Source organism: Falco rusticolus, chromosome 9 (assembly GCF_015220075.1).
Source record: "Falco rusticolus isolate bFalRus1 chromosome 9, bFalRus1.pri, whole genome shotgun sequence".
NCBI classification, from domain to species: domain Eukaryota; kingdom Metazoa; phylum Chordata; class Aves; order Falconiformes; family Falconidae; genus Falco; species Falco rusticolus.
In genome coordinates, this window is record NC_051195.1 from 45,023,583 (window position 1) to 45,047,831 (window position 24,249).

The following is a 24,249-nucleotide window of genomic DNA, read 5'->3' on the forward strand; positions in this document are numbered from 1 at the left end:
CAAGAAATTTCAAGGAAATTTCACTGCACATATGCAGCACTACTGTTCCGTCTCAATTGCAAATCATTCCATTCCCACACTTAATTAACCATGCTCTGCCAAAAAAAAAAATATTCTAGACATATATATAATAAAATTACCATTCAACTTGTGACAACAGCTATAATATTTAGTGACAAATTCTCTTTGCAAGTATGCACTTTCTGTTTCCAGATTTAACGATGTAAATCCAGCTCGAAGGAAGCACTAGCATCAATGGGAGTAGTCCAGGAATGAGTCTTACCTCCCTGCTGAAGGCTGCCAAGAATCTTCTCACCCAGTAAGTGAATAAGTCTAGTCACAACCTAGCAATGGGAGAGAAAAGAAAAAGAAAATAAACAGACATTCAGGCAGAAGGTACCAAAAATAGCACATCTAAATGGATACTTCCAAAGTTTTGGAAGATGTTATCTCAAATTGAACCACAAGGTTTTGTAAGCACAACTTCTTTCCTGGCTGTAACGATTGGTGACTGATCATTTGTCTTGATTTCTTTTACCTTATTTTACTCTAATCTGGAAAAACAAGAAAACAAAACAGCGGTATTTAACTTGCCTTGGGAACAAAAGGAAAAAAAAAATCCAATTATTTGGGGAAACATGTCAAATTGCATTTTCAGTTCTCGTATCTCTCTACAGCACACTTGCACCTCTTCAGTCACGCTCGCGGTTCTGTTACTTTCTGTAACTCCACTTTCTGTAGGTACTAAAGGCTTAGAAACCTTCAGCCTGTACCCAAACAATCCCCCCAGTCTGGTTCCACCTCAGCCCCTGTGAATTAAGTTTAAGACATCTTGAATAAAAAAATATAAAAATTAAAAGCACATACTCTAAACCCCTTGCAGAATCAGAACAAACCACCTAAGAAATCGCTTTCCCCCTCAAATCATGTTTGCGTGGTACCTTTGAAGGGGCAGATCTTTTCCCAGCTTGTTTTCCAACAGGATTGCATCAATATAAACCAGTATTCAAACAGCCAAGCATATCCGAAAACTGACAAGCTTATCTCCAACATTAATAATCATTAATTTCCAACAAGTGGTGTAGCAGAAGACTAGTATCTGCAATACCAAGCAGCGAGACTTGGAAAATGCATCATTTCATCTGAAAATCTACGTGCAAATGTTTTACCAAATAAGCAAAATAAGATATTTAAATGCATTAAGAATTAATAGAGCAATCATTAGATACTCGCCCCCAAATGAATAATTCAAGGTCCAAATAACTCTTATCTTCAGAAGGGGGCAAAAAACAACCCCAAAACCACCATAAAAGTTCTCCAAACTCTTAACAAGCTAAACAAGCAGCAGCAAATGGATTTTGGAGACAGACAGACACGCTGTTCCCATAAGAACAGGCACTTCAGGATGTGTCTTTCAAACAGAAGACCATGTAAGCATCAAGACAGGTCAGCATGCCCATCGGAATCATTTATATATCCTGCTTTCAAAAAAAAAAAAAAGAAACAACCACCAAAAAACCCAACCTGAAACAATAAATTGTCCTAAACTATGAAACTCCATAGGTTTAACGAGCACCAATATGTTTTTAAGCATCCGTAGGAGGAAGGGAGCAGAGCAAACAGGCAGCTTCCGACACAGCGCGACTTACAGCGGAGCAAGGGTAAGAGCTAAACCAAGTTATTTCAGGGATTTCTGTCCCATGGCTGTAACTACATGTTCCTCCAGATGCCACATCAACCATCTCCTTGGTGAGCCAAGTTCAACTTCTTTAAAGCTGCTCTTGTTTGCACCAGCGCCGACACACAGCGCGGCCACCCACTCCGTGCCGGGCGGACACCGACAGCGGGCGAGCTCCCGGCTCCCCTCCTCCCTCCTTTGCCTGGAATCTCCGGCAGGATCTACAACGCTTCCGCTTCTCCAAAACACCACCAGAGCCGGTGGCCACCCAGCCGCCCGGCAGGCTCGTTCCTACTTCAACAACGCCAGGATCAGCAGTTCTGGGGTTCAATAAATGGCACTGGGTGTATCTATAGAAAATTGCCCCGATTACATGGAACAGGGAGAGAAAGAGGGAATTCTTAATAAAAATTAAGAGGCTGGTTGTCCTTCCGAAGGGAGATAACCTGCCTCTCGAAAGCATTCGCTGTACCCAGCTCACAGGCTGTCACTGAACCACCTGTACCTGCCCAGCAGGACTCTCCTTAAGCAGTTTGGGAAGGTGTTATGAACGTTTTACACTTCTGATCCACTTCAAACATCAGAATCTTAATTACTTACTAAAACCATCTCCTATATTTAGAACTTTTTCTGCTTTACCGACAGCTAAGGAGAGCTCCAGCTAAGTTAAAGAAAATGTCCAAGGTTAATGATGGAACGAAGCACAGATCCTATTGGTCTCATTTTCCAGTTGGCTGCATCTATTACCGGGAAATATTATTTGTCTTGTTTGCTAGAGCAAACCTTACTGCCTTGGTACATATAGATATGGAAAAATTATTTCCCCGGTGACTTTGTAAGACAAGCAAGTTGCTAACCATAATGGGATGAGTCACTCTGTCGCAGTCATGGCAACATTGAAGGAACATCAATTTGAGATCAGAGCTAAGAACTGGCCTGAAATTTCCTTCGAGTTTTATATTACATTCACTGAATTTTGTTTCACAAAAAGGCAATGCTTTCCTTTAAAAGAGACTTGTCCACCTGTCTGGGGGAGAAGTCGATAGAAATCCCATCTCCCCATTGACAACAGAGCCAACCTTCACTGATCGACCTGCACCGGTTACTGCGCGGGGCAGCCAGAGCCATTTGCACCCAATTCAGTGCAACGGGAGAGAATTCAGAACCATCTCACACACACACAAATAAATTCATCCGTCCGGTTTTCAAGCACCTTCATTCTCCTCCCCCTTCCCCCCAGCAGCAGGGCGCAAGCTGTCGGGATGCAGCCGGAGCCGGTGCAGCACAGCTGGATGCAGCCTGAGACCGTCAGAAGGCACCCAGGGGACCTGGGAGAGGACCAGGGTGCCGGGATGGGGGGGGAAGGGGGGGAAGCAAGCAGAAATTAGCCCTTGGACTAGGAGCTCTCGGACAGGGATCGAAGGGAAAGAGAGTTAGTCCAAGCATGCCTGGAGGAGATGGAGGCAGGTAACAGGGTAGCAGGTACCTCGGCGCAGACATCTGGGCATCATCCAGCAGTCGCCTTCCCTCACCCTACCCATCCAGCTGTATTTTGTAGGAAAAGCTCTGGGAAGTGGCAGCCAGGGTTAGGGCAAAGCAGAAAGGTAGGAACCGTAAGATTTTCTGCTGGAAAAACCAGACTGACCTGGGAGAAACGGGGAGCTCGCGGTGCCCCGGGGGTGCGGTGTGCCACAGCCCCCAGCCCTGCCCCCACACAGCTGAGCCGCTGCCCCACGGGTACGGCTTTTCCAAAAGCAGGCAAGACGTCTCCCCCTCTCCCACGCAAAGGCCAGTCCTTCCCAAGTGCCAGAAGAGCACAGAGCACTTCCCAGACATTGGTACACCAAGAGTGTCTCATGCCCACGGTGTCACCGTCACCCCAGGCAGGACAGCCTTCACAGCACGGTCGGAACGGTCAGCCCTGCTCATCCCTGCGGCGCATCCCGGGCTTTAGTCTCTTCCAGCACCCTTCCACCCAGCCCTGCAAACACGCTCCCTGCTCCCCCAGGCACCAAGTCACAGCCCGATCCACCGGCGCAGAACCAGGCGGTTTAGATTTAAGGTCTGAAGAAAAATCGGGGAGCCCAGACCTCCCCAAGCACACCAGGAGGTTTCTGAATCAGGTGAGAATCGTTAACGACCTGCAAAGTAAATGCAACTTTTTGACCCCTTGTACTAGGGATAAAGCCAAACTTGGTTTAGTTTGTGAAGAAGTTGAATTTATCATTCCTCGTTATTAGAAACAGTGCGTGGATCCTGCTCAGTCAATCACTGTTAATCACTTTAACCGATAATGAGAACCCGCCACATCAATTAGGCACTCCTGTTGTACAGCCAGGCGTTCCCAGAGCTACACCGCTGAACTGCCACGCTGCAGGATGAACTCGTCCTTGTGACAAGGAGTGCCCTCTCCTACCCGCTGCCACCACCTCAAACTGTGAAATGACTCAGAAAGGTCACAAAACTCCGCCAGCAAACTAAATATACACCCACGGGGTCCTGTGGCGCTGGTCCTGATGCTCGGAGCCTGCCCGGGTTGTAAAGATGACTGAACCCACTTTCAAAAAAATCCCCACAGCAAACAACAACAACAAAAAAATTTTAAAAAATCTGCTCTCCTGAGTTTATGCAAAAGGCTTTCCAGGTCAGAAGGAAAAAACCCAGCCTTACAGGTCTAAAAAGCTGAGTATACTTCCATCACAAAAGCTGCTTGGGATTCCAGGTGCATCAGCACCCTTCTCCATAAGCCCCCAAACCTCCACTGTGACTGTAAATTCAAAACACCTCTCCCAGAGCAGGACATTCAGTCGAGACACACATTTTGCAAGTGAAATAAAGTGGTGTTGTTCCTCCTCCTCCCACCTACTCCCTTTTTCAGAATAACTCACCAGAACACTTTTGTATAGGGCAAAGCAGGATAAAGAGTGTTCCTCTCTCCCTCCACTGGCGTTAGAGAGCACCTTCCTCAGCACAACTCCCCCTCTCTGACCCTGCTCACCACTCACCACCTCATCTACCTAGAAACATGTTGTCCCCCCGGCTGTTTCTAGACCAACTCCATCCACAGTAAGACCCGCTCGAGCTCTCAGCGGCCTCCAACCCCCCCTCCCCCCAGCTCCTGCACATCAAATGTGAATGCCTGCTTCTGCATCCACCACAGCCACGGCTCGGGGAAAACATTCATTTTCCCTCTGCTTAACTAATAGTAAATTACTCAACAGACCTGCAGCCTCTGCATTGCAGGGCAAGGACCACATTTCATATTCCCAAGGGGACCGTATTTGCCTGCTTTAGGATGACTAATTCCAGTTTCAAAACAAACGCCCTTCAAGGATGAGGCCAGGCAGTATTGCAGCTCTGCATCACCTGCTAGCGATGGTGCCAACGCACAGCCAACTACTCCATCCATCCCAGCTCTCGGGTGTTATCCTGGAGCACCACTTGCTTCGCAGCTACTGTAATTCCCATGCCAAGTGGTTATGGTCACTCTGCAGCGCTGTATTTCCTAGAATCCTTTTAAATATTTCCACCTATTATCCGCACCTAGCTAACCTTCCAAGGCCGGGTTCTAGTTAAAGCTTTTGTTCCTACTCAACTGTGAAACTTAAAGAGATGCTTTGCAACAAGCCCTTTTGAAAATGATTTTCATGAGAATTCAGTTGTAAAATACTTGCCCGTGGATCTTTATTTCACACTGTGAGAACTACAGATTACCTGGCAAATCAGATCTCTGCCAACAGGTAACGATGGCCCCACAGCTTTGTCCCACCTTAGCTAACTTTCAACACCACCACTGTAGAGAAATCATGGGAAAATGTCACAAAACCTACACCACTATCCAAATTCACAAGTAACTACTCATCGATGTAAAAGGTACCGTGCAGTACAGATCCATTTCGGTTACAATAGGAGAAACATCTAGAAGAACGAAACCCAAACCTAACGTACCCATCAGCTCCGCTCCAGGCTGCACCGGGGTTCGGGTTTAATTGCATGCTCGTTTAAATCTGAACAAGAAAGCTGCTACGCAAAGGGCCAGTCCCTAGGAAGGACAGGACCAGCCCCTGTTACTGGTGTCTTCTTGCAGGTTCCTGGTTCAGGAAACCAGCCGCAGCTGAAGTAAGCGAGGAACGAGCCTGATACCCCAGTTTGGATCCTGGACAGCCAGCAGATACACAGCCTTACAAATCCGAACACGCTTTTCCTTCCAAGTCTGTTCCAGTCCTCCCCAGTGGATCCTCTACCATCACCCAGATCCAAAAAATTCTCACAACAAAGATGGCTTGCAAGGTGAGTTAAGGACTTTCTTCAACGCCTTTGAAGCTTAAAAATAAGATACTTAACAGTTAAACCTTTAAAACTTTCAATCAGTCATCCAGTAGGTCACCTTTAAATTAAGTATGTTAAGCAACAATTTATTGGTGCCTTCACAGCAGGGTATTACAGACCTTCACGCACACACACGAGTCTGTTAAAAGACATGTAAAAGGGCTTTCTGCCACGCAGGGACCCAATGTGAAAAAGCCAGCACGGAGAACAGGGCTGCCAAGAGTTTTCTATTTTATATGCAATTGGGGTACAATAGTACTAACAGCCGTTTTACCTCTACAAATTCACATAATAGCAGGTTCGTTTCTGTGGAGCTCTTTCCAGGAGCTGAGATTATTCCCTACCAGCTTTTTTAAGGTTTGGGGGGTTTTTGAGGGATGAGGGAGGAGGAGAACTGAATTAGATCCTCAGCTTGAATAGAACCGTGGTGTTACTGAAGTTTTACATGACCCCAGATGAGATAAACACTCTGCTTGTCACAGAATTGGGGAGCTTAGCAAGGGGTCTCCGATTAAAACTTATGATGGTTTTGAGAACTGCGGTGACACAGCAAATTTTAAATGCTCCCTCAGAACAATTTCTGGCACCTTTCAAAATGCTGCTAAAGCAGAGAGAAGAACTGAAGCTTTATCCTGGGGCTGTTGGAGCTTCTAACACTTGCAATCAATTGTGTCTCGAAGAAAAAAAATGTCATTCTCGCATCACTGCTATGATTAAGCACTCACTCCTGCCCGCCTCATGTCGGGTGGCTACAGCTGGTGACCATGCTTCTGCTGAACATTTTTCTTCTCTCCTTTTCACATCCACTTCTCCTGCAGTCAAGGAAAACTTATTTTAATGGGCCATGAGAACAAATACAGAAAAATCTAGAAGCGTGGCCTCTCCTGACCTATTCCACAGCACCACATCAAGCTTAACTAACGTGACGCACAATATACGCAGTGCCTGGGGGAAGCGTTTTGAAACGAGGGCACATTACCAAACTCACTTTGTAAGGCAGATAACCCTAGGGAAGGCTGCATCCACTTCAGAACAGCTCTGGTTAAAACACGCACACAAAGATAGCAGGACCCACTGTTCAAGATGAATGATGGGTTCTGAATATATTTAAACCCCAAGGGCAGGCTTAGAGAATTAAAAGAAGGATGCAGAAAACCTCCGTATTTTCTAGCATGCAAAAGGTTGTCTCACAGTTCAGCCCCCACAGCTCCTAAGCAACTTCTGAGTCCAATTTCCATCAGCTACAGCAGGCCTAAATTTCAAGTTGGAATTAGAAAAACAATCTCAGCTCAGCAGAGAGAAAGATAATCTACGAAATGTGATCCAAGTTATACACCGATGTTAGAACATCTCTGTAATCTGTTCACAAATTCTGCGCTCTCGCTCCTGCTTCGAAACTGCTTTGCGGTGCCAAAAATCGTGAGCTGATTCTCTGTCCTACTTTTTCGGAACTGAAGGCAGTGATGAAAATAGAAAGAATCAATTCCCTTTCATTCCTGCAATGCTGAAGAGCTTCAAGCAGCACCAGAAGCAAGCAGCGAGGCTGTCAGAGGAGCAAATGCTCTGGCTGGCTGAGCGCCCTGGTCCACAGGCATGAGTCCCCAGGGAAACATCGGAGAGGTTCTGCACTGTGGACACTTTCAATCAGGAACGTCTAGGATGCCATATCCAGAGTGAACCAAGGTTGGGATGCTTTCCCAAGAAGCTAGATGATGTAGATTTAACTTCTGCAGGCTGAGCAGGACCTGGAAGTCAACATCTGTCATTTCTGGGCACATACTCTGAAATTTGGCTGTTACTTATAACTGAGATTAGAGTACACGTGCTCACCCATCTGTTTCACCCCTCAGAATAACCAGAGCGATAGGGGGTCACACCAAAGATCCCAACAGACCAGTATCCTGTCTCCCATAGGACCAAAGCAGATGCTCAGGGGAGAAGACAAAACAGAGGGTGAGCATACGGTGCTTCCCCAAGGAACAGCTGTGCATTTTTTCCAGATTGCACATCACAGCTCAAGGAACTTGAATCCCTGTATGGACTAACAGAGCATCATTTCCCCTTATTACACATTGTTCTCGTTGGCACACACCACCCATGTTTACAATTTTCTTACCCATCAGGTAGTATTGTCTTACAATGTATTCCAGAGTTGGAACCCTTTCTGGATCATCTACAAACACATCATGACTGGGGAAAGGTATGTAGGATGAAGTCCCTCCTGGAATTAAGGGGTTCTTCACCCTTGACAGGAAACAGTAAAGCTCAAGGGTAATTAAAACCAACTAAAAGGGGAATTCAACCTCGAACTGCCCGGTTCTTGGCTGTTAAGATACAAACTATGTAGGTACTACAGAAGCTGCCAAGAGGAACACACACGTACAAAAGCACAATTCTCCCTGGTGCGGAATTCCTTTGAATTAACAGAGCACTTCACCTGACTCGGGGGACAAGCACCCACATCTGGTCACTATACTACCAAGTGAGACTCAGGTTAATTTAACCTTAGCAGTCAATAGGGGAGGCAGAGTTGCTTTGCTTTGTTGGTTTTGTGTTATTGGGTTTTTTTTCCTAAAAGATGGTTTTCTGATTTGCAGAGGACTTAAGAGGGAAATGCTCTGGCACATTGCTGAATCACAAGCTAGCTCTTGCTACCTGGTCAATTATTTCAAAACTATTGCACCTGCTATCCTTTCATTACTTGATTACTTCTGGTTGGATGGGGAAAACAACATCATAAATCCTGGGTATAAATCACTCTTCTAGAATAACAGCAGAGGAAATAGGATAAAGAATTCATTTGGCCCATCCTTCTGCTCAGCACTAAGCACTACCTCAAACATAATTTTTTAAGAGGTTATAAAAACAAGTAACAATCTTTTAGCCTTTCTAGGGAGTAGAATCAGCTTTTTCTTCATATCCAACTGCTGCAATTTTAGTAGCTACCATTTGCTCTATTCCAATGTGGCAAGCAGCTTCTGCCCTTTCTATCAGAAGAGAACTTTAAACATTTGAAAATAGCTGCCATGTCTTCCCTTAACCTTTCACAGCCTTTTTGCTCTTATAGGTTATATCTCCAAACACCAGTCAGCCACCTTTTTGTTCTCTAGGCTCTCTTCATTTGGTCTGTCTCTTCCTTCAAATATGCTTCCACAGGCTGGTACTGAAGCTTTTCCAGTATCAGGTGGAATGCAAGGATTTCTTCACTCCAAATAGCATTCTGTTAACATAGTTATTTTTTTCCACAGCTGCATGACATTGTTCAGGCATAGCGAGCTTTTGATCCTCTAATGCCTGGATTCTTTTTCAAAGAAACAGCTACTCAAGACTCTTTTCTCTGTAAGCAATTTATTAGTTTCCAGCTCAAAAACTTATCCGCAGTATACTCCTTTAAAGTTGACTTTGTACTTTCTACTTGACTTCAAACTTGCTACCCTAGTGTCTTCCTCCATCATTCAATTCCCTCTCACTTCTGTCCTTCCTCTTTTATCTGATGGACATGACATACGAGAAGACATAAGAATTTTGAGATCATAGAAAAAAATATTTTATCTTAGGTTCTTAAGATAGTCTGAAAGCATTAACTGCATAAATCAACTACTTCAAGTCTATCTTACACTCCTCTTCCTATTTCTAAAGTTTGTTCTAAAATAATCCAATAGCCAAAATGTAAGCTCTCGCATTTTTTATACCAGTTTAGAATTTGGAGATCTCAAACAGCTGCAAGGATGTATTTTTCTTACAACCTTTTTTGCAACAACTTTCCTTAAACCAGATCTGCTTTAGCATTTTGTTTCATTGCAACTGATTAGCCAAACTATATGCAAGTCTAGAGAAAACTTAATTCCATATTCAAAAAGGTCAGGAATTTGAGGCTGATAGCCTGCACTCTTTAAACATGGGAAGACGTTTGAATTCTATTACAAATAAGTGTTTTGAACCATATAATAAATGGTAACACTCAAGATCAACTTTTAACTGCAAAGCAAAGAGAGTCACATCTCCAGAGAGCGTGCTTTTCAGGGGAAAGGATCTGTGCCAGGCGGAGCAGAAAAAGGGAAGGGGGGGGGGGGGGGGCAGGGGGAGAGACAAAAAAAAAAAAAAAAGACACTAAAATAAATTCCTGCCCCAGACAAAAAAGCATCAGAACACAGCCTTTGCACAGACCAGCAGTCGAGGTGTTACTAAATGTTACATGTTTAGGCCAGGTTGGATGGGGCTTTGAGCAACCTGGTGTGGTGGAAGGTGTCCCTGCCCACCGCAAGGGGTTGGAACTAAATGATCTTTAAGGTCCCTTCCAACCCAAACCATTCTGTGATTCTACGATACCAGCAATTTACAGTTTAAATATCTTACACGTAACATTTAAAATCATGCGCTATGTAAGGAGAACGGTGGCTTTAAATTCCCAGCTCACCTCCTCGCTGCTTGATCAGCCACAAGGAGACTGATGTTTAAAAGGGGAACTCCAGACAGGGTGCCAGGCTGCCAGCACCCAGTTTGTAGCTAGCCACGTACCGAGGTTGCACCCTGCTACCAGTTCATAAATCTGGGTAGGAAATCGGTTGCATTAAATAGAGAACAGACTTGGAAGACTATTCAAGAGATCCAGAGAACAGGAGTGCCTTAACAACCCACACAGAAGTTCAGAAACACTTCAGCTAAGACAATGCTGACAAGCAAACCAGGAAGATTATTTTTCATTGAGGTAACTTCTGAACACTTACTGCAATGATGACATTATCCTAGCAATAATACAGACAAAACCCCACAGTTTTAGTAAGAAGAGAATGCATGAACACAGACTTTATATCTAATGGTTAAAAAGAATAATAAATCAATAAAGTTATTAAGAGTCCTAGGAAGGAAAAAGAATGCAAGTATTTTAGTTAGGTTTATTACTTTTGCATGGTTTTTTTCAAGAAATCTGGTAAAATAACTATATGTCTTAAAGATCAGAAATAATTTGAAGTAACAGCAGAATTGCCTTTAAGGCAGTGCAATGATTTAGTATAATGTCCCTGATGCACTTAGGGACAAAGGAATTAAATTTCGAGTCCGTCAGTCTCCAGATCTGCAGGAGAGAGGCATAATGTCAAGTGAATTAAAGGAGATGGATGAGTTGATGGATTCAAAGGGAGCAATCAGCGTCTCCAGGACACAGGCAGATTCAGCAGTTGCAGAATGAGGACTGACAGCCTAAAATGCAAGGAGGAGGAAAACCAACCCTCAAATATCAATGCTCTGGAAATAAAGGTACATATAACCAAGTGCTGACTTTGAGTCCCAGTGAGCAAGACAAATGAACAACATTTTAAAGCTATTTTACAAGTCAAACTTTCATTTATTATCAATGGCACTAAGTGATTTCCACTTTGCTAAATACGCGTGTCCTGTATTTAGCATGAACTTCTTCCAGATACACAAACCAGCCCTGCAATAAAACATGCTAAAACTGATTAGAAGATAAAGGAAGAGAAGCTGGTGGAACTCCAGTATAGATCAGACCAGGCAAAAAATGAGAACAAAGTGTTTCCTCAACGTGCATCAATCTTACAAAAACCCAGAGGGCTTGCTGCTAACAGAGAGCTTTAGCTGCTCAGACGTCTTTTGAGATCGACAGAAAATATTTTTAATTTTCTTACCTGGGGGAATTTGCGTTTGATAGATGTCAGTGCTCCCTCCGGGAGTTTGGCAAGTTCTGAATCTCTGACTGCGTGTACTGTTGTGGCTCTAGGTTGATGGGTTAATGCCTCTACCTGAAAGAGTACATAGCCAAAGCGTGAAAGATAATTCACAACAAGCTGGGGGGGGGGGGGGGGGGAGGGATTAAAAAATAATCAAATGTCAAGATGAAGAAACCAAACAATTCCCAAGAACCAAACTATCAAACTTGTTGCTCACACACATTCAAAACAGAACGCTACTTTCCCCCAAGGGGACTTAGACAGGGAGCTTACCAAAGGCACATCCATCTGCAACAGGTATTAGCATCTATTTAACCCAAATCTCTCAGGCACACACTCTGCTATCGGACAGTTGCAGTTTCTTACAGAACCAGAACCCTTAGCACCAGGCAGACAGTATTACGAGAAAGTTTTGTTTGAGCTTTTGCAAGCTCTCACACACAGTCCACCTCCAGAGCGAGGATAAGAACTGCTTTTAACACTTGCCAGAACAACCAGAGGCACAGCGAACTCAACACCGCAACAGTTCTGTTAATCCATCATTTTTAACTGTGAAAGCCATCCATGAGACAGGAAAACCCCACTTCTCTGCTGCTCACTCTTTCCCCTTTCCTCAATGCCACCCTGAAACACTTACATTTTACCTTCAGAAGCTGAATACCAACAACCTTGAAACAATCAAGACTTCCTAAAAATGGGCTTTTTCAGGAATGAGGAGCAAACCAGCACACTTTGGCCAGAAGTAAGCTTTGCTTTTCCATATTTTATTACTTTTTTTTAAAATACACACATGTATCTGCCATGTAAACAGGAAAACATGTGACAGCACACGCCTACCTGAATAGTGCCCAATTATTCTGCCTAGAAACATTTATTTTACAGAGTAAAATTTTAAAGAAGAAAACCATCGTGCAATGAAAATTAATACAGATACTCTCCTTTATGGGGAGAGCCTGACACAACATAACCAAAACCAGGTTCTAAAAGCCTACTCTGCAAAATGCAGCTGCTCCCCAAATCCCCAACCGCCCCATCTGCAGAGCCCCAGACCCGCCACCAGCTCCTACTTTGTTTTGAAATGCAGGAATCAAATTCCCTGGTGAAATATCTTCACATGCTTAATGAGATAGCCTGCTAGGCGAGATGGCGTCATTCAGAGCTCAGGCGTGAGCAACATTTAATTGCTTAGAAACAGCTCGGTGCTCAGTTTTGCAAGTTTTAGAAAGGGCAGTGTTCAGCTGGTTTAAAATCTATAGATCTGTTCTATGTACTGGAAAAATTGGTGGTCGCTGTGGTAGCTGTAATTACTAAGGTTAAAACACAAAAAAATTCCTGGCTCTACTGGCAATTCACAGACACTTCGAATGAAAGTGAACAGGTTTCCAGTAGAAAAAAGAAACAAATAATATAACAGCTTGTAATTGTTTGGGTTGAGGGGATCGATGGGGTTTTCTTGTTTCTTCGTTTTTTTGGGTTTGGGGGTTTTTTTTCAGCATTTGTTCCAAGGCTTTTGTTTACAGCAAATTCCAGCACAGGCAATGCTTCCAGTATAGAAATAGGGGCTGATACACAAAGTTAATGTAATGTATGTAACACCCTGCACCAGGCTGAGCCATGCCAGGTGCCCAGGCATGTACTTCTGCCCACAGTACAAGAAAATTAATTTAAAACATGCAACGCAGTGACCCCACTTCCAACAAGAGCACGTTCTTGGAAGACTACATGTGCACAAAATGGACAATTCAGCCAGAACATCTAGATCTCAAAAACATGCAATTAGTCCAGAAAGCTGAGATCAGCCTGCTAATATTAACTCGAGCTAGAGCATAAGAGTTTAATCAACACCAATTGCTATGCGTGAAAAAACACACAAACAAATTTAAAGTAACTACATTTTGCAAGACCTAGCCTTTGTTTTTTGTTCAGGTGCCAGGGACATCTTGTTATGTAATCACATTTTAAACTGATGATATAGAAGGGGAGAAAAGGTCATGCCATCTCTGTACATACATTTATGGAGAAACAAGTCCCATTTAGGTTCCCCAAATGGTTGTGTAACGCCTTCTGGTTTATCCATCTCCCCTACCAGCTTTTTAAAACAGTTCTTGGCTCTGTAATTTAGCTTCCTTATCCTGAAAGCAGGTTAAGAGTTTCAGTTGTTAAAATAAAACCTTTCCTCTCAGCCAGTCATCACCCTACTGAGTTTAATTTGTATAAAAAAGAAAAACACTCAAACTGTCTAACGTCCTTTTCTACTCTTGCGGTGATATAGAAGTGCATAAAATTAACTGTGCTGCAAAGGGCTCACAAGTCCTTCAGAAAAGATGAGATCTGTAAAAAAGGGAATTAAATTTTAACTTTAAAACAAAGCCTCGGGGATACTTTTTTTCTCCAAGCTGTGACTTTGCCTTTTTGAATTGTTCCCTAGGCAGATCAGATGGGAGATGAAGATCTTTCTCAGACCTCCTCCATAAAGAGCCATTCAAATCTCTGGAGCAAGTCGCATTTGCAACACCACCAGCATTACACACCCCCACAATTGCAAGGAATTTGTTGAATGTAATTCCCAACTGATTACAGCAATTAGATCTTCAACTACTCTTGCACACAGGTACTATATTAGCATTGCCATATCAGCTTTGATATTTTCATTTAAATACCTCCCGGTATTCTAGCATGGAAAATACCTGAATCCCAGACACCGCCCACCAAGAAATTCAAAATTTTGCTTGGACCATCCACAGGGTTATTTTCAGTCTTCTCTATATTCTCACATCTCCCCTCTTTACACCCTGCAGTTATAAAGCCTTCTTTGCACTAAATTTTCTGCATATGGGAACCTGGTGTTATGTATCTGGTACATGACAATCTGGTATAATCTGGTATATAATCAAATAGGTATCTGGCCATTCTCACCGTCTTTCGAGATCAAAAACATATTCTAACATAGAGTTGTAGTTGTCCCCTGTAAATGATACTTTTCTTCTTTGTATTTATTCTCAATAAACCACTTGAGATGTCACGTATTCAGAGTTTTTTCTTCTTGCTTAGAAAAAAAGTTTCTTGCAACATGAATACTTCAAATCATTTCAACCTTAAGCAACATTCAAATCCTTGGGCTTCTCTGTCCAGTGAACCTTTTGAACAAATTTTCTTATTTTTCCAGGTTTGTAACTAGTACAAGACTCAGAGACCTAGCTTGAAGTAATATGAATAAAATCTACCTGCGATCAGAAGATCAACCCCTTAAGATTATTTCCTTGGTCATAAAAAAAGACATTTAACATTTTGATCGCCCACCACAGCTGCAGCAAACACCACAAAGACACCTCCATAATAAAATTAATACACAAATGTTTCAAGAAATAGTATTATTTCCCAAAGATTACCCAAGCTGACTGGTGGGGGCAGGGAGGAGCATATATTTGTATCTATAATCATCCAAGATTCTCTTTTGAGCTCCTTCCCACACTACCATTGTAACCACTTACTCATGCCAGCATGAACACAGCAACAACGCTTGATCCAGCATGAGAAAGAATCAGAGGACTCTACTACTTCTTTTTAAATTCAAGTCAACACGATATATTTTGCTTGAAGCAATAGCGCATCTCTGGTTCTTCTCCTATAACATCCATTCCTTCTCAGTAACAAGCCTCAAAACAAGTTCTGCCTCACTGCCCATTTCTGGTCTTCTCCTTCAATTTTTAATTCACCCATATGCCATCCTTGCTCTTCCTCTCTCTCTCTCAGACAATCCTCCAGTTTTCCTGGAGTTCACGGAAGGCCTGAGCCCATCATCTCTTCTGCTCTACCTGCACTGGTTATTCTTCTCTTTGTCACCTTATTACCTAGTGGTGTTTGCTCCTCCCTCATGCTGCAAACTCAGCAAACCCATATTACAGTACTATTGCCACTTAGAAATCAGTCTCTCTTTGAAATCCAACAGCAATGCCCTATTTTAGCAGTCATGCAAAAATTCTGCTTTTTTCGGTTCGTTGCTCACCTGTCTCTGAGGTCTACCCCTTGGCTCCTCGCTTACAGCAACCACCAACTCCCCTCGACATCCATCGCCCCCCCAAGAATCTGTCCATCCATCATCGCCTTTGCTTCCATTTCCTCTGAGAGCTGCATGAAACAATGCCTTGAACGCTGTAGTAATTTGCATCAAGGAAGCACATATCGATTTAGACTATTATATATACTCTCTGGTCCTTGTAATTGATCATGAATGTTGCCACAGGTGATGGTCCCTCCTGTACTGTTGCAGTTCTGTTGCTCCTAACACTAACAAAAAGAAAAAAACACTGAAAAACGTACTATAGACCTATGCTCTTTTTACCATTTCAGTTAATTCTGACAGCTAGGTTTCTCGTACCTTCTCTTAGTTCAGTCTTAAATAGTGACAAAAACACCTAGGATGCATCCGTAGCATACAATGCACATGATTCACAGCCCTGGTTTGCAAGTTCTTTACAAAGGAAAAGTGTTATTGTAAATCTTTTGCAAGGAGGGGAAAAAGCAATTCGTGTTCTCCTGACCTCTTCTGACTTCTTTTCAACAGTCCTCCCTGACAAATCTTCTTACAGCTTTCCAAGTTACAGAGCTGGAAACTAAAAGCTAGCAAGTGTCATCTTCTGCCAGTTGGTCTAATTACTCCAAATTTATTTGTGAGCTACCTCCAACACATCTCTTCAAATATTTGCTTAACTTTAATTGTGTGCATAGCCCCAGTAAAATGAGCACAGCTATTCTCATGCTTAGCTTTAGGCATCTCTGAGAATTCATGGAGGACTTGACCAGAACTGGGGCTGGTTTACATTAGTCTAGCCACTGGCAATAAAATGTTGTTCTCCATACAAATTCTGCCTCACTTTAACAAATTATTGAGTGACTTTCCTAACAATCAGCGAACAGTAAAATGCAAATGATTTCAAAATAGTCTCGTGTTGATCATTTCTTTTCAAGTTGAGTCCTCCAGTATGCCTAGTGCAAGACCAGACAGGTCCTGCCCAATACTGGCAATGACAAGGACCGTGTTGATAGTCACAGGTCCATTCTCCCTGACCGTCAACCAGTGGCACATTTACACACTCTTCTGGCTCTTCCTGTGCATTCCCTTCCCTCCCATCCTTTTTGTACTATACCACTTTTAGTTCCTCTTCATCATGCCTAGTATTCCACCTGAGAACCTCTTATTCTCTCATACATCACATTTCCTTCTCTCACATCAATGCTTTCCATTCTACCAGCTCACAAGCAGCAGTAACCTTTCCACGTCAAGGGTACCCTGCATTTCTGCCCTTGCAGCACCACCCCCAGACATGACACAGTAAGAGGGAGCAGCACCCACAGAAATGAAAGAATCTTTTACAACAGGACCCTAGAAAGCACACTAGGACCCCAAGGATTATTAAATTATGTAGCTTAAACTCTTAATCTTCCAAATCCTCACACATGAAAGCCACAATCACTGCCTGTCCGTTAGCCTGGTACTTGCAGGCTTCAAGTTTTCACGTTCGCACGAGATGCTTTGGCAAGACCCAGCAGCCCACAAACACGCACCCTCTTACAAAAGAGCACACCAGGGCGATTGGTCAGGACACACGCAGCTGTGCTTCAATGAAAGCAGCATCATGCCTAACAAAAAAAGTGTGAGAACTCTGATAACAGATATAAACATCAACACAAGCGTATCTTCCTCCAGCAGCACCAGCGGAGGGGGCAGGGACTGCCCTGGGCAGGGGCGCAGCGTGTCACAGACACTGCTCAGTGCAACTGCAGTGCTGCTGCCAGCAGGCAGCCACCCCGGCTCTCCACGCAGAAGACAAACCCCTCACAGGTCTGTCTGCCAAAGCTACCTCCTCGCTCTCCCCCTACACAACATCCACCCCGAACCGCTCCAGGTGCTATGGAAAACCAACAGCTCACCCAAAGGCACTGGGGAAGGACCATGACAAGACAGCGGGGTACACAAGGGACAGGGACAAGGAAGTGTAGATTCACCTGTGGAGGTATAAGAAGAAGAAATATCAACACTGACATCTGCTGATAGTTTAGGAGGCTTAAGGAAATGGATAGACAACAAGTCCGATGCACAGGTACCAGGTAGCACACCTGTATCTCAGTGGCCAACACCAGCACTGGAACAGCACAGGCACAAAAACAGCCACACACATGTGGATTTTCACAGCAGGCGTTTTGGTAGACGAGGACAGGACGATGATGGCTGGTGCAACTGAAGACAGCGATGTAATGTAAGCAGTGTTACATGAAGGGCAACCAAACACTACACAGAACAATTTTTAATTATTTTTTTTTTTGGTTTAAACAAGTTGCCCTCAGCTCCTTCTTCAGCTCATTTGCACCTGAAGCAGCAGAGGATGCTAATCTCAGAGGTGCTTCCTCCAGTTGGATCTGAAACGTTAACTTGTTTGTATCGGGAAAGGACGAAGGAGGAGACACTGCTGGAAGCAATGAATGAGTGGGAAGAGCAACCAGACAAGCTGCAAATCGATTCTATTTGTGGGAGCAGTGCCAGCGGATGAACGCAGTACACCATGTACTCTTGAAAGTTGTTCTAACAACCACCTTCTGCAATCTTTCATGTGCCAAGTTAACCCTGTGACTGAGGACATCCAGCACTTCTGCTGTGCAGAAAGAAGAATCCAAACCTCCCTTACATATATATATATAAATATATAAACGTAAAATATTTACATACGTATACACACATTCATACATGTAAGTCTTACTTTGTACATGTGTCTAAGTGTATATACGAAATATGTGTAAAAATTTATTACGACTCAGCTTGCTACCTTTCATAATTAAGACACTGGGAGTCAGGCTACAGCTTCTCTGCAAAGGACTGAGTCTGCATTTTGTAGCAGTGCAATGACAGTCCTGCTGCAGCAGTGATTGTCAATAAGGGACAGAAAAAGGAAAGATTATAGCTGGGGAAGGGAATTGGTAACAGTCCTACCTTGTATATTTCAGTTCCACTCCTTATATACATGTGGCTATAGGAAAGATGGAAAGCTACATGCACATTTTGCTCCCCTAATCCAACATCAGTCAGACCACCACCAAAACACATACCAAAAGCCATGTGAAGCAGGCACACAAAACACCCAACAACCATTAAGATTTAGCCAGGTTGCTTGATGAGTATCTGCAAATGCAACGGCACCACCAGGCAGGCAGCATGCTTCTTTTATGTAAAACTATACCTGCATTTCAACAACAGAAGAAGAGATAACAGAACACTACGAGATCTGCTCGAACACTTTCCAACAGGGGAGAGATCAGATTGCCTTTGCCTCAGCTTCACCTAACAGGAATACCAGACCTGGCTAGAACTTGAGCAACGTCCTTCCCCATCCTCCACTGTTAACTCTTCCCCCACAAATACTTTCTGTCACTTCTGAGGGACTCCACTTCCCACTACTCGTTGGCCTCCAAGCATTTTCATGACAATGAAAAGGATCACACTCCTCTCTCTTACTTCATGATGCTTGCCAAAAAGAAAAGTTACAATCAAGAAAAAAAAGAAATCATCTCTTTTGCTAACAACTTACTTGTGCATTTCCCAAAAGTTCAAGGGGATGCACCATTAACTCCTGCCATTCCCAAGCCAGCCTAGTTCAATGCAGCGTTTCCCAAAATGGGAGGGAGAAAGGGAGCAGAAGGCAAGGGAAGTAGACAACTGTCCTGAGGGAGGATCAGAAGTTGTATCACCAGTTACTTGACAGCTGGACACTAGCAATGATATTATCACAAGGGATTTCAGCTGGAAGCAAGAGAGAGACAAAATAGCTTAAGGAATTACAATCTAACACATGAAATCACCTATCTGAAACTCAGTAGGTCACAACTTTAATCACTACCTGTCACCGAAGATCCTAATATTCTCTATAAACAATTTGGTGACAGAAATAAAGCTCCCTGCAGTTTTATCTGTGGCAGCTACAAAGCCAAATGACCTACCCATGTAACATTAACGCCAGATAATTTAACACTAGATCCTGTCAAAACTCTGCCTGTGGTTTTCCCAGTCAGTGATGAGTCCACTAAACCGCACCACAATTTTCAGTTATTAAAAGTCTCTTACTTTTATCAGCTGTTTAGAACTTGAAGCAAATAAAAGATAAATTGTTGTGGATAAAAAAAATAAACTGCTGTAGAGAAAAGAATCAGAAAAACAGACAGTACTCGGCAGCTCACACCACAAGTGAAGACACTCATAGGAAACAGGTTCAGATGGTTCAGATCAGTGACTTGAATTCAGCCCAGAACACCCTCGAGATGGGTTTGGAAATCAGGACTCTCAGCTTCTAATTTCAGTCTGACACTAATTCAGCTGTGTAAATGTGAACTCATTCCTCAGAGCTTCCTGTCTCCCTTTGCTGCTGGTAAATACTGGGGGTTTGCTGTTGTGTGGTTTGTGTTTTGCTGCTTGTTTATTTTCTTGAGGTTTTTGTTTGGTTAGTTTGGGGAGGGTTTGTTTTGGCTTTTGGCTTTCTTTTTCTTTAATACTATTTCACACCTAAGATGCTGCTAGGCAAATAATAATTTTCAGTAATGTATTACCAAGACAGACGGTGGAAGAGATGGAAAGAGAACACCTCCTTCCAGAACCACGTCTTCCAGCTCAGTTCTTGGAGCTCATCAGCCTCCAATTCCCACAGACACGGGCTGTGCACAGAGCCTGCCTGAGGCACTAACCTGAATTAACCTGTAATATTTTTTTAGTAACTTAAAGCTTTAGCAAATGAAGTAGTCACGGTTGGAAAAAACTACACGCAAGGAAATCGGCAAAACACATCCATACGCTTAAAAATTACAAAGTAGCCCAGCCTTAAGAGAGCAGAACTTCCCCGTATCAGCACGGTTGTTATGGGTACAACGACACTCGGCTGGCTTTGGTACTGTCGAAAGACAGAGGGATATGATAACATTTATACTGATAAAGAACAAAAGCCTGACAAGCATAATCCTGATACTGGTATTTCCTTTGAGGATTAAAGATTTGTTACAGTTAGTGTTACATTTCAGAACACAATGTTCCAAACCCCTAAGGAAATCATACGCCACTTACAGATCCTTCTTGGGTTTCATCTTTTTGGAGAGGAAAATAGTGCCGGGCACATTTAACCATATAAATTAGATGAACAGCATAACATCTAAAAATACTTAAAATATCTATTACTTTTAGAAAGTAAAGCCCAACTTCTTCTACAGCAGAACTGGTGTGCTGCACTTTATCACTGGTGCTGCCCTGCATTAAAAGGAAGCGTTGGGGCACAAATGCCTTTGTGCATTTGTTTTGCTATTTTGCTATCCCAAAATGATGGGGGTATAGTCCTACTAATAAGAAGGGGCATTCTGGTTGTCGGAAGAACAGAAAGGTTCTTGAATTAACCAAAACATTGCTGCAGTTTTCCCACTCAGTAGGGCATTTTTGAAAGCCCACAGGTTTGCTGGAAAGACACTTGCAGACAACAGTTTTATGAGGCAGGCGGCTACCAGTAAGCCTGGCTAGAAGCTATGTAAGAGCCCAGCGTTAAAAAATATTTTAAGTTCAACAGCTGTCACTGAGGCTGCTAAGAACTGCCTGGCATTTAGTCATCTTACCCACACTGCAGCCATTCTTCAGGAACCTAATTAAGACAAAGGGCTGACTTGCATAAAACGCTAATTGCATGGAAGGTTCTTTCACGTCCAGGTATTTGGAGGGAGCAGGCAGTATACAAACAACTTCTATTCAGCAGGAGATTATTCTGCAAGATAGCTCTGTTGGGTATTTTCCCCTTCTCCTCACCCACTAGTGCCCTTCCAACAATGCAAAAAAGCAGAAGAACGCCCACCTCGGATGCTTGGAGCTGTGATCCTGTAACCCACCTGGGACAACCTATTTTGTGAGTTGTAAAAAAATACTGAATAACCAAACCAGTCTTACCAACAGTGCTAGGGACAACACTAGATGTCAAAAAGGCTGTGCCAGTTTGCCCGACACCAACCAGCATAACAAATAAATGAATTAAAAGGAATCCTCTCTCTCAGACAACAATGTGTTCGTGAGATCAAGATAACAAGAGTAAAAACTACAATTTGAAGCAGTTCACCAAGATCAGAACTAAAGCAGCAACATCAAGGGGAAAAAAAAGAAAAAAAAAAAGACTAATACAAGCACCTTAAACAAATAACTTAGTGTAGAGAAGCCCTTTCACTCTATGAACACACACTGGGCTTTTCTGATTTCCTCTGGGGTCACCTGGGCATGGCAGAAATTACACTGGGTGAGTTACCCTTTTACTGGCATAACTGCTTAATAAAAATATTTCAACACTTTCCCACAAACACATTGGTAGCAAAGGCACCAACAAGTTAAAAATTTCCCCCAAAATGTGTCCACAGTCTCTAGACAACAGGACTTCTTGTCTGTCTTTCAAGTGGTCAACTGTATTTCAAATGCAAGGGAATTCTTTAACAGATTCATTATTGTCCTTTGAAGGCCTTCCAGGCAGGTTTTAATCAAGTTTTGACTTGATTTGACCAAATTGGGCAACTGGAGTTGCCCATCGATAGGGCCAGCAGCACCAAGCAGCTGGCAGCGTCCCTCCAAAAAGGCTCCCAGGGAGGAGGGATCATTTTCCCCTGACACAACTGTCCTCGTCAGCTCTTCAAGTAAATATGCAGAGAAAGGAAACTTTCATTTCTCATCTGTTCTTCTCCCCCTGAATTGACAGACCTCAGGAACAGATGCCATTGAGTCAGTATAAGGAACAAAACAGTTCGAGCCACAAGTTTAGCCTTAAGAGCACACGCTTGAAAATTAACATCTTGTCTGAAATCCTTCATTTTTCAGTCCTTTTCTCCTGAAAGCAAAAGTGGCAGATACTCATCCCTTATGCATATGATACACAGTGTTTTTAAAGTTCTGAAATAAAGGCAATAAACAAAAATACATTGACTACAAGACTCTTGTACTTCGTTAGTGCTCACAGTTCCAAATGACATGGGGGGGTCTTGGAGGGGTTTCAGGGAGAAACATGCCACCAGTTGACCAAAATGCCAATTACTAGTATCAGCTGCTAATTTCCTTCTCTGCAAGCACCTAGAACCCTCCACTTATTTACTTCCAGGGAAAAAACCTCAACTCTACATCAGGCTTTTAAAGGTTTATAACAGACCCTGTAGAAGGGGATAAACAATTCTTTTTAAAAGGAAAAATGTCATTTTACTAATGCCTTCTGCAAAGAACGGCTACATTAATCTTGGCAATCTTTACAAATCCTCCCCCGTGTTTTCAAAAGACAGCCAGAGCATTGAGATTCGTTCAACAAATGGCAGCATGAGTCAGTGGGCCTGGGAGCTGTGGGTAGGAAGGAGTAGATGACGTCCACGGAGTCACAAAAGTCTTCAAAATGATTCATGTCATAACGTGGATCCAGAAAAGTGATTTATGGTTTAGACATAAACTAGATGGGTATTTCTGTACCCATGCCTGGGGACTCACCAGCAAACACGGCACCGTTACAGCAAACAAATCCCAGTCCATCCACCAAATCAGCCTCCCTTCCCTCCTCACCACACAGAAGAGTTGAGCCAGCGTGAAATGTTATGCCAAAACCAGCACTAGCATTCATACAGGGAGGCAGAGTTTTGAGCGACAGTGGAGCATACCATCTTAACTGCTTTCAGAAAGCAGAACCACAGCTCTGTTTTAACCTGGGGGCTCTGCAAAACTCCAGAAGCTTCACAGGGACGCTGCAGATCACCGCTGGTGAAAGAAAGCAGGGAAATGAGCAGAAAAGTGCTTGTGCATCTCAAAACTGGCAAACCCTTTCCATGTCATTTTACCTTTAACGAGGTACCCCAAAGAGGTAGTCCAGAAAAAAGAAATAAAATTTGTGAGCCTGCCTAGCACGCTCAAGAATAGACCTGCTTCTCCAAATACAGTCCCAAGCCAACAAAAATCCTGAGCCAGAAGTAGCACTGATCTTGGGAAGATATCCCTAAATACCATCCACATATAACGCAACGAGTACTGTGCAATCACCAGTCCAGACCACCCTTGTCTTCTGCTGGGAGTATCACCAGAACTGCCTCTTGTACCCTACTGCAGTCACTTCCAAATGACATACAACTTATTTTAAAGTTACTAGGCAAGTGAAAACGAGGCATGAACACACATGGAAAAGGTCCAGAGACTTCACCCTCCTTACAAAACTACTTCTCTCAATAAAAACAACTCCGGTGTTAGGTCAGTTCCCAGTCTCTCAGAGTGCATGAGACCTCTGCCACAAACACGCTACAGTACCAGTACTGGTCTGTGACCCACCTGTCACCAGAGACAACTCCATCTCACTTGCTGACGTTGTATTGCTGACCCAGCCACAGAGTCCTCCATGACAGACACACCAGTGATCAAGGGAAAGAGGCAGTGTAGCACAGAAGAACCTCTTCTACCAGCAGGTAACACTCAGCTGCTGCTAACACTCAGTGGCTCACAGCACTTCATCACCTTAAATGTTTAGTTTCAGCTCAGAA

The 24,249-nt window shown here is 43.3% G+C and overlaps 1 protein-coding gene across 2 annotated transcripts in view; it reads right to left on the reverse strand.

The window, feature by feature from the left end:
* The window catches only part of PNPLA7 (patatin like phospholipase domain containing 7), a 125,357-nt gene that overhangs the window by 64,371 nt on the left and 36,737 nt on the right, over nucleotides 1-24,249 (reverse strand). For both annotated transcript variants that reach the window (XM_037398933.1, XM_037398934.1), the window contains exons 20-21: nucleotides 11,653-11,766; nucleotides 284-344 (exon numbers count right to left, since the gene is read on the reverse strand). In XM_037398933.1, coding sequence (XP_037254830.1) covers nucleotides 284-344; nucleotides 11,653-11,766 — 175 coding nt within the window. The remainder of the gene's footprint in view (nucleotides 1-283; nucleotides 345-11,652; nucleotides 11,767-24,249) is intronic.